Source organism: Mirounga angustirostris, unplaced genomic scaffold, assembly GCF_029215605.1.
Source record: "Mirounga angustirostris isolate CCGP_5_RB_7025 unplaced genomic scaffold, mMirAng1.0.hap1 SCAF_5, whole genome shotgun sequence".
NCBI lineage: Eukaryota > Metazoa > Chordata > Mammalia > Carnivora > Phocidae > Mirounga > Mirounga angustirostris.
In genome coordinates this window covers 84,620,714-84,632,564 of record NW_026991713.1, presented here as the reverse complement: position 1 = coordinate 84,632,564, position 11,851 = coordinate 84,620,714, and the positions used below count along the sequence as shown (strand labels likewise).

The 11,851-nt window shown below is 35.8% G+C and overlaps 1 protein-coding gene across 1 annotated transcript in view; it reads right to left on the bottom strand.

The window, feature by feature from the left end:
* Positions 1 to 7,813: 7,813 nt before the first annotated feature.
* SLCO1A2 (solute carrier organic anion transporter family member 1A2) overlaps positions 7,814 to 11,851 on the bottom strand; it is a 36,303-nt gene continuing 32,265 nt past the window's right edge. Inside the window, exon 13 of the mRNA XM_045868669.3 lies at positions 7,814 to 8,743. Coding sequence (XP_045724625.2) covers positions 8,524 to 8,743 — 220 coding nt within the window. The 3' untranslated portion in view covers positions 7,814 to 8,523. The remainder of the gene's footprint in view (positions 8,744 to 11,851) is intronic.

Sequence of the window (11,851 nt, the reverse complement as noted above, 5' to 3'; positions counted from 1 at the left end):
GGAAGTCTCACTTTTATTCCTTTGACATAAAAGAAAATGTGTTTCAATTAACTATGAATTTTCAAGACCTCTTGGATTATTTGAGAGTATTTCTCTTCCTTTTCTTCATGTGATTCTAGTCAATAGATTCTCCAATAACTAGTAACTTATCTACTTGGTAAACAATTCTCAGCACATCTACCATCCTGAGATATATCTTTTCTAAAGTAACTCATTCCAGCCCAAGTCATCAGGCAATAAGGCATTTATTTTGTTTCTGTTGAGCTCCTTCTATCTTCTCAGTTAATTTTTTTTTCTTTTAAAGACTGGAATTAAAAAAAAAAAAATAGGGCCTGATTTTATTAACTCAAATATTTACCCCTAGCACCTATGCATAAAGAGTTCTAGTGATGTTGTCCTAGCCGTATCTCCCATATTCTTAATATGATCTTTTCATTAATAGGAGGTCTCTAAACAATTGATAAGAAAAATAAAAGTGCCATTAAGGATGAAGGTGGAAGAAAAGGTGTAATCTTGCAAATACATCTGATATTTTGAATGAGTGCACAAATATATCCAATGTGGTCAACTTGTTAGAAGTTATTAGGTGTGTACTACACTAAGCCTGCAAGTGATTTTTCTTCCATGTCTAAAAGAAACATACAGAATTAAGAAAACAATGAGGTTTTCCACTTATGTGAAAGCCACCTAAGTATCTTTTCCACACATTAGCCTATTCTAAGAAACTTAGAACAATAGGTATATCTTTACTGATAGGAAGAATGTATCTCTTTCTCTCCTCCCCACCCCCCGCCCGCTGCCATCCTTTCCTCCCTGTCAAGTAAATTATGTCACTGTCATTTACTTATCAAAAATGATATTGGTGAAAGAATTTTTAATGTACCAAGCTTGACATGTCATTGGGATCAGTTAAATTATAATTTTATTTGGAAGTTGACTTCAACAGGAATTATACACATCTCAGTGCTACAAGAGTCTTGTGATTTTCTTTTATTTTGTTTTTAAGTAACATTTGTTTAAATTTTTCTTAGGGCCAATTGCAAAAAGATTTTATACTTAGCCTTTATCACCCACCAGGCTTTACTTCAATAGCACTGTTTCTAACAGATCTTTCTAACTACTTGGGCCATTTCTATAATTTGTGTCTTATATGCGTTGTGTATATACATATATTAGCGGGCTGTAACATTGAGAAAAAGTAGAAGTAAAGTAAATGCATTGGTTAAAAACATAAAAACAATCTATTCAGACAGTTGTTTGTTGGATCCACAAATCTCTTGAGTAATAAATTTAAAAATTAGATACACAAATCATAAATTTTAAAATCACTTCCAGGATCTCCTGTGTTTGCTATACGGTTGAACAAGATGAAAAACATTTTAAATATTTAGTCAATAAAATAAACTCTTTGTGTCTATCTAGAGCAGGAGATAATATGAAATAAGTTTCAAGGCCACAATATTCTGTAATAGCATTTATTAATATAACCCTAGACATATGTAAACTTAGTGTGAAAATATAATTGGCAATATGCATCTACTCTCTAAATATATGTTATTCCAATATAATATTCACTTTTCAAAATTTATCAAATTTTCAATTGTGTTTTTCCCCTTTTCTCTTCCCATCCCACCCGTTCCCTTCCCTTCTCTTTTCTTTCTTTAGTCTTGTCTTTTTTCTAACTGAATAATTCAATCCTGAGCCATTAGATGGGGCCAAGCAAGTAGATATGTAGGTAGATGGGGGAAACGGTTAGCTATTGAGGGGAACTACATACAGGGAACTGAGTAGCATGTGAAAGCCCAAGAGCACAAGCAGTGTTAAGATAATGTGTGTAAAAGGGATAGATCAGCATGGGTGCCAGAATCCAAGGAAGGATTATTGGTCAGGATTCTCCAGAGGAACAAAATCAATAGAATATGCATAGATATTAGGCAAGCAATTTTGAGACCCAAGAAGAATTTATTCTGCAGTTTGAGTCCAGAGACAGTTTGCTGGCAGAATTTCCTCTTCTAAAAACTGGTTAAGAGTTTAGTCTAAACTAAAAAGAGTTTAGTCTTTTGTTATTAAAGCCTTCAACTGGTAGGATGAAGCTCACCCACACTATGGAAGAAAATCTACTTTACTCAAAGTCTACTGGTTTATATAGTAATCTCATCTAAAAAATACCTTCACAGAAACATCTAGAATAATGTTTGGCCAAATATGTGGATACTGTGGCCTAGCCACATTGACATATAACATTAACCATCACAGGGATAAAGAGGGCAATAACACATGGGGCATTCTGGCATGGGTGTCAGAACCTGAACAGGGAGAGGAAGACATCTCTGTGGGAGGAAGCAGGACAGAGGTCTGATGTGAGGTGTTGGAACTTCAGAAGTGTTTCCAAGTAGGAGAGCAATCCAGTACATAGTATTGGATTCTGAATGAAGAAAGCATCCACAAGGGAGAGAGAGAGAGTGGCACCAGCAAGTGCCAGGAAGAGTGGGTGGCACCCGGGATGGGAGATTGGTGGCCAATGCCACATTGCCTTAATTACTTTAGTTTTATAGATTTTAGTATCTGGTGGTGAGCTTCTCCATCTCCCTTCTTCTTCAAGATTGCATTGGCCCTTTATATTTCTATGTAAAGGTCAAAAAATCTTGGCAATATCCTCATTTCAAAAAGTGCTGGGACTTTGTTTGAGATTTCACTGAATCTGTAGATAAATTTCAGAAGAACTGACATCCTTATAATATTAAATCTTTTAACCAAAAACATGATATAAGTCTTAATTTCTCTGGATACTCTTGTGTAGTTTTGAGGGTAGAGGTCTTGGATACTTGCTGTGAGATTTATTCCTAGGATTCAACTGTGTGTTTTTTTTGGATGCTATACTACATAGTATGCTTTACCAATATCATTTACTAACTGCAATTGATATATGAAAAGCTGCATTTGATTTTGTGTGTCCAGAGATTTGTTAAAATTCACTTATTAGTTTGGACAGTTTATCTGTAGTAACTTTTGGATTTTCTGCTTACACAACTTGTCACTGATGATTTATTTTTTCTTTTCTTATCCTTACAAATTTTGATTCTTTTTTTCCCCTCCTATTTCCCTGACAAGGACATTGGGTATAATGTTAAATAGAAATGATGATAACAAGCATTATCTTCTCACTCCCAACCTCAGCAGGAAAGCTTTAATATTTCTTATTTAACTATAATGTTTGCAGTAGTTTTTTTTTTTCATGATTGTGTCCTGAAGCATATGACATCAAATTTGTTGTGGTTTTTTTCTCATTCTAAATATCCCCTTTTAACCTCATTTTGTATTCATAATTTTGAATTTTTTTTTCTTATATAAGCTCTCCTCTCAAGTTTTGGAAGCTTAATACTCCACAAAACTTAGCCCTGACCCTGCTTGTGCAGGTGTTCAGCACCACATCAGGTCACCAGGCTCTAGCTATCTTTCTGCTCCACCTTCCTCAAATGTTGTCTTCATTCCTATGCCTGTTGCCTCTTGGTTGCAAGAAGGCTGCTGCTTCTCAAGGTCTAATATCCATAGTTCAGGAAGGAAAGAAAAAAGAGCAGAACATATATTCTCAGAAAACTTTTTCTTTCTTTCTTTCTTTTTTTTTTTTTTTTTTTTTGTTGTTGGAAAGAGATTACCAATTAGCAAGCTTCTGCCAATATATCTGTAGTTCACAGTGAAGGACATATTCTTACATTTGTTTGCTTTTATTCTTCCCTCAATTAGGACTGGATTTTTTTTCTTTCTCTCTCTCTCTTTTTTAAAATATTTTATTTATTTATTTGACACACACACAGAAAGAGATAGTGAGAGAGAGAGAGCACAAGCAGGGGGAATGGCAGGCAGTGGGAGAGGGAGAAGCAGGCTCCCCGCTGAGCAAGGAGTCCAATTCAGGACTCAATGCCAGGACCCTGGGATCATGACCTGAGCTGAAGGCAGACGCTTAACCAATTGAGCCACCCAGGCGCCCCTAAGATTATTTCTTTATTACTATAATTTGCAAATTTAATTACAATACATCTTGGTGTTGGCCTGCTTTTGTTGATTTTGATGGGAATTCTCTGTTTCCTGGATCTGGATGTCTGTTTCCTTCCCCAGATTAGGGAAGTTTTCAGCTATTATTTCCTCAAATAAATTTTCTGCACCCTTTTCTCTTTCTTCTTCTGGGACTCCTATAATATGAATGTTATTATGTTTGATGGAGTCCCTGAGTTCCCTAAGTGTATTCTCGTGTTCCATAACTCTTCTTTTTCTCTTTTGTTCAGCTTCATATTGTCCATTAATTTGTCTTCTAGGTCACTAATTTATTCCTCTGTTTCTTCCAGCCTGCTGTTCATTGCCTCAAGCCTGTTTCCAATCTTGTTTATGGCATTCTTCATCTCTGATTCTATTTTAACTCTTTTATCTCTGTTGTAAGGGTCTTACTGATGTCTTCTCTTCTTTTCTCAAGCCAAGTGATTATCCTTATGATTATTGCTTTGAATTCTCCATCAGGCATGTTACTTATATCTGTTTCACTTAGATCTCTGACCATGGCCTTATATTGTTCTTTCATTTGGGATAAAATCCTCCGTCTTTGCATTTTGTCTAAGTTTCTGCCACCTTCTCTGCATTTGAAAAGCCAGTTATGGTCTCCTCATTCTGAAAGTAATGGCCTAATGAAGAGGTCATGAGGTGCCCAGAGCCTTGTGCTTTGGGGAGTGTCTCAGGTATGTGCTGCATATACTCTGCTCTTGTGTTTTGGCTGCTCTATCCTTCAGGCCAATTGTTTGTAGAGGTTCTCCTTGCCTATTGTGGGCAGTTTTTGGTCCCTGGCCAGAATATGGCAAGTTTTAACTAGGTGTGCTCTGGTCTGCTTGTGAAATGAGACCTGACACAAACTCCACAATAACTGGGGCCCTGCAGAACTCTCTGGTCAGGGGATGTGTTGTGGGCAGGGGTTTGTGCTTGTCTTCTGGGGGGAGGGGCCTGCTGCCCTGGGACTGAGGCAAGTTTGAGAAAAGTAGTCCTGCCAGAGAGCAGGGGGGTGGGACTTGGTGTTAGCACACGAGGCAGCCAGTGGTCCCCCTGAACTGGCCTCCTGCAGTGGTTCTGTGTTTATGCTGAGGGGTGGGGGAGGGAAATGGTGCCAGCCAACACCTTTGCTCCCAGAGAGGCAACTCCATGAATGTTGCCTCTCAGGGACAACCTCTGAGAAGAGCAAATCATTTTCCCACTGTGTGCCTCAGGTGCTCTTTAGATCACTGTTTCCACACTGTCTGCCTGAGTATTGTTTACCTACCTTCTCTCCAGGAGCAGTACAGTGCCCTCAGGGCTCTATCCCAGCCAAACCCGCTGACCTTTAAAACTCCAGTCTTCAAGCCCTGCTGGTTGCAAAAACTCACAGAATTTAGCCTCATTTTCCAAGCCAGTGGCTTTGGGAAAACATTTTCCTTGTGCATCCATCCCCCTGTTCAATCCTCTCAATCTCGCCCTTCTCTGAGAACATGGTTCCTTATCCCTCTGCCGCACCTGGGATCTGTTTCTCCGCTAAATTCCATCTCTGCACTTCCTACCTTCTTTGATGTGGCCTCTTCTCTACCTTTAGTTGTGGAGTTTGTTCTATTTGTCTTCAGGCCAATTTCTGGAGTATTTAGGATGATTTGCTAGTTATCTAGCTGTGTTCATGGGATAAGATGAGCCAAAGGTTTCCTCCTCTGCCACCATCTTCCTCTCCTCACCCCAAAAGCTGCTTATGTGGTGCTGTTTCCTTTTTCTCACAAGTCTCTGGAAATAGGGTAAGTCCTTGTTCCTCCTTTTACCTTCCAGGTGATTCTTCCCATTTCCTCCCCACCAACTCCAAATTTCCTGTCGTCAGACTCTAACACTCAACTGTACCTCACTGCTGCAATCACACCTACCCTGAGTTACATTCCTCATTTCCAATGATTAGCTCTTCTCTCATGTTTCAACAATACTCCTGTCTTGAGTCATGGTTATTTTTTTTTAATTTTTTATTCTTATGTTAATCCCCATACATTACATCATTAGTTTTAGATGTAGTGTTCCATGATTCATTGTTTGTGCATAACACCCAGTGCTCCATGCAGAATGTGCCCTCCTCAATACCCATCACCAGGCTAATCCATCCTCCCACCCCCCTCCCCTCTAGAACCCTCAGTTTGTTTTTCAGAGTCCATCGTCTCTCATGGTTCGTCTACCCCTCCAATTTCCCCCCCTTCATTCTTCCCCTCCTGCTACCTTCTTCTTCTTCTTCTTCTTTTTTTTTTTTCTTAACATATATTGCATTATTTGTTTCAGAGGTACAGATCTGAGATTCAACAGTCTTGCACAATTCACAGCGCTTACCAGAGCACATACCCTCCCCAGTGTCTATCACCCAGTCACCCCATCCCTTCCACCCCACTCCCCACTCCAGCAACCCTCAGTTTGTTTCCTGCGATTAAGAATTCCTCATATCAGTGAGATCATATGATACATGTCTTTCTCTGTTGAGTCATGGTTATTTTTAATATAACCAGAAATGAAATCTCAAGCTCCACAATTCCAAAACTTAACTCTTATAGACTTGACCTACCCAGTCTTTCTCTTCTCAGTTGCCTTCTTCTCATATGACACATCTAATCACTCAGGAAATCGTATTAGTCTTCAAAATATCTTTAAGCAGTCTTTCAATTAACTGGTCTATTTTCTGTGCAGCTACCAATTTTTTTGGTGGTGTTTGAACTTGCAACTCAGAGGCTCCTACCTACATCCCAGGGTCCTTGTGACTGCATTCTAGATTATACCTTCTTCCACTCTTCTATCCCTGGAGGAATTCACATTCCCTTTATATTACACATATATAAACATAGTATATTAATACCCACTTCACCCACCCTCCATTCCTGTAATCTCCTCACCATTATGGATTTATATAATGATTTACGTATTGACTATTATTTAAGTGGGCTGGAAAGTATGGAGAGAAAATAAGAATTAGATAAATATGGTTCCTTATTCTACTCCCTTGAACCAGAAACCCCATATCATCAATAGGGCCTCTTGTCTTTTAAAATTCTTTCATCCTTTTACTGTATCCATAAATGACAAAATAATAATAGGAGTACATTTATTTTTTTATTTTTTTTAAGATTTTATTTATTTATTCATGAGAGACAGAGAGAGAAAGAGAAGCCCAGGGAGAAACAGGCTTCCCGCTGAGCAGAGAGCCCGATGTGGGGCTTGATCCCAGGACCCTAGGATCATGACCTGAGCCTAAGGCAGACACTTAACCATCTGAGCCACCCAGGCGCCCCAATAATATGAGTACATTTAGTTTTAAATGTGTATCTTGAATTTTATTAATATAACAGAATCTACTTTTTTAAAGCCTCATCCTCGGGGCACCTGGGTGGCTCAGTCATTAAGCGTCTGCCTTCTGCTCAGGTCATGATCCCAGGGTCCTAGGATCGAGCCCCGCATCGGGCTCTCTGCTCAGCGGGAAACCTGCTTCTCCCTCTCCCACTCCCCCTGCTTGTGTTCCCTCTCTCTCTGTCTTTCTCTGTCAAATAAATAAATAAAATCTTAAAAAAAAATAAAGCATCAGTCTCTAAGATGAATTATGGAAAATTAGTATTTGTGTTCTAACTTTGGACACCATGGGTAGGATAAACATTGATCTTAGAAGATCTCCTAAATTTGGGTAAATGTTTCTTTGACAATATCTGACAGTACAGTGTTTTTCTAATATCATCCTTTCATCTTTTGACTCAGACACTTGTTTTTCAGAGTTTAGTCACCAGGTTTGAATTGCTAAAAAAAAAAAAAAAGAAAAAAATTCCAACAATCTTTGCTACATGATTTTTAATAACCTGACTCAGTTTCTCAGTATTCTGGACAAAATGACCATATATATGACTTGAGTAATCAAGCTGGGAATAAATTGAGAGAAAGTAACATCATATTAATGAGTAATCTATTTTAAAGCAATCATGTCTGGAAGGAATAGGAGAAGTTAAAGAACAATTCCTAGAATTAGAAGGTGTGGGCTTTTTTACATAAAAGTGATACATTTGAATAAATATTCACGTAAGCAGGATAAGACTTTCAGTCTCTAAGTAACCCCAATATCAAAGCAGAAATTCAACAGAATTAAGTAGATTTTTATAATAGGAAATTTTTAGAATCATTTGGAAAAGGAGATGTGGGAAATATACCTTCATTTCACATGACTTAAAAGAGAAATTGCTATTTTCACATAAAAAAATAAAGCTGGCTCTAATATCCTGTTTGAAGGTTATTATAATTGTCTCTCTGAGAAATATCTCAAGTGCCATGGATGCCTCAGATACCATCATTGAACTTTTTTTTTTACGCAAGATAGCATAAAAACAACAACAACAAACACCAAAATTTGAGGTTCATAAAGATTAGAAAAAGTTACACTCTGTATCCCTATTGATTTTAAAAACAATTAAGCTGTAGTGTATTCTCCAACTCTGGGAAGCATGATATAATAAGGCATTACAGTTTAGTTTTCAATTCATCATCATTCAAAACTTTGGAATTTTGGTTCATATCTTTGCATTCATTTTCCTTCCCTGTAAACTTTGCCTCTATAAGCATAGTTCCTGAAGAGGCATTTTCACCAGGTAGAAGACGCTTCTTTAAAATAATTAGGATTAAAAAGGCTGGAATATAGCTTGTTCCTCTTAGAGCTGCTGGCAAGCCAAGGTAGATGTATCTATCAAAAAAAATGTTAAAACATATTAAATGTTGCATATTGTGGGGAGTATAAGCTAGTATTGCATACCCTTAATCATTAACATTTCATTCCCATGAGTACAACAGCAGCTAATTGTTTTGCATGTCAATGTTATATAAGCAACTTTTCTGAACTCACTTATTAATTCTAATGTTGGTTAAATGTTTTTTGGAATTTTTCATCCAGAAAATTCACACTTCTTTTCTTCTTTTCTAATCTTTTGGGTTTTTAAAATCCTTTTACATAAAATTGAGCCTCTAATTTAAATGTAATACTGACAGCAATAGCAGTTTTATTCTAGTATCTAATTAAGAATGCTTCCAAAGAAATCACCGTCAATTGTGATTTCTACTCGGGGGCGGTCGGGGGGCGTTGATGACCTTAATCAAGTTAAGGAACTTCCTCTTCTATTCTGAGTTTGCTCAAAGTTTTAATTATGAGTAAGTAAAGTATCACCAAATTATTTTCCTGCATATAGTTAGCAGAATATCCAAGATCTTACCCCCTTTACTGAGTTAATAGGGTATATTAGATTGAGTTTTCTCATATTGAACCATCCATGCATGCCTAATATAAACTCCATTAGTGAGTGTTTTATACATTAGATTTGATTTATTCATTTTTATTTAGAATTTTTGCATGCATATTTGTAAGTAAAATCAGCCTGCACTTTTTTCCTTCTACTGAACTTGTCTAATGTGAATATCAAGATTGTACTAGTTTTGTAAATGAATTGGGAAATTTTCTCTTTTTTTCTGTTTCTCAGAATGACGTGTATTATGCAGAAATCATCAGTTCATTGAAGGTTTGTAAAACTTGTCTTTTTTTTTTTTTTTTTTAATTCATGAGAGACAGAGAGAGGCAGAGGGAGAAGCAGCCTCCCAAGGAGCAGGGAGCCCGATGTGGGACTCGATCCCAGGACGCTGGGATCATGACCTGAGCTGAAGGCAGACACTTAACCATCTGAGCCACCCAGGCGCCCTGTAAAACTTGTCTTAAAAGAATCTGGACTTGGTGTCCTTGGAGGATGGGAATTTTTGACTGATTCATGTTTTTAAATTGCTATGGAAAAGTTCATGTTTTCTATGTATTTATAATAAAATTTGGTAATATATACTCATCTAGAAAACTATTTAATATTTCCAAATTGCTGTATCTAAAATCCCTAAATATTTGTACTTATATTTCCTTTTTTATTCTTCATAGCATTTATTTGTGCCTCCTCTCTATTTGCCTTTCCAGAGTATTATTATTATTATATTTTAATCTTTTCAAAAAACAGAGTTTTACTTTTTTGGTTATCTCTATGGTGTGTTGTCTATTAATTTCATCATCTTTTTATTTCATCTTTTTACTTCTAAAATGTTATAATGAAACACTTCAAGAAGACAGAAAAAATAAGTTAACTAATATGTTTGTACTTACCACCCAGGTTTTCAAAATGATTAAATTTTACCATTTTTGTTTCAGACCAATTCAGAAGAAAAAACTAATACATCGAAATCCCCATGTGCCCCTATGATATTCTCTTTTAGCCCTTCCTAGATGTAAAACTATGTTGAATGGTAGGGATTGTGTTTCTAGTTTATTTTTATAGTTTTACAAAGTGTATATGTATATATTCATAATGTATAGAATTACTTTATATGTTTTTACATTTTAAATAATTGGCATAATACTATACATTTTATTCTGTGTATATTATCTTTGAACCCAGTTATATCCCTTTGGAATTTAAAAAATATATTGTATCTATTGCTCTTATTTGAAATAGGAAATATATCAATACATAACTTAATGAATTATTTATCAGGTTTTTCTACTTTATTTGAAGTTACATTGTCCTTTTTCTAAATTCTGAGTCACTAATCCAGTCTTTTTAAAAACATATATATATTTAAATTTCTAAATATACCTTTGAGTACTGGGTTAGCCTTGTCCCACAGGTTTTCCCATTCAGTGCTTTCACTAACATAGAGTTCTAGTTACTTCATTATTTTTATTATAATTTATTCTTTGACCTATAAGTAATTTCAAATGTGAGGTTTTGGCAACATTTTATCATAGATTTCTAATTGCATTGCATTATGGACAGAAAATAGTGGTTACATGGTATCAATACTTCCTTTTTTTCAACTTTGTGGCATTGGACTTAGTTGTAATAAATGTTTATTATAGGCTTGAGAAAGATGTATATTCTATTGGTTGGGCTTTTTTTAAATTGTTACATATCTATCAGATAGATAGATCTATTAGGTAGATAGATTGTACAATATGGTGGTTCACAATTTTCTCTATCCTCAATAATTTTTTGCCTACATTTTCTATTCACTCATTGGGAAAGTTTGTTGAAATTTTCCACTCTGATTTAGATTTCTTCCTGTAATTTTGTGAATTTTTTGTTTTATATGTTTGAAATTAGGTTGATAGATATATATAGGTTGATTACTGCTATATATTATTGATAAAGCATTTCTTTTATTATTAAGTAATATCCTTATTTAACTCTATTGATCCTTTTCACTTTATTTTATTTTATTTTTAAAGTAGGCTCGATGCCCAGCATAGAGCCCAATGCAGGGCTTGAATTCATGACCCTGAGATCAAGACCTGAGCTGAAATCAAGAGTTGGATGCCTAATCGTCTGAGCCACCCAGGTGCCCCAATCCTTTTCACTTTAAATTCTATTTTGTCTCATAATCATTAATATAACCACAGAAGTTGATTTAATATCTGCCTGGTATATCTTTTCTGACTTTTATCTTCAGCCTTTCCTCACACTTTATTTTTTAGGCTGTGTCTTGTAAATAACATATAGCCAGAATTTTGAAGACACTGAAACTCACATGAAAGTCACTATCTTTTAAGAAGCAAGTTTATTTGCTTTGCATTTATTGATAAACCTGATATATTTAGGTTTATTTTTCAACTTAATTTGTATGCTTTTATTTTCCTATTTCCTACTTCCATTGAATTTTCCTTAATCCCTTTCTTCCTTTCTAGTAGCTTGGAATAAATGTAAGTGGCCATCCTTATATCCTTACATTTTTGGCAAAATTTAAAGTTAATCAATATTTCTGTTCTTAA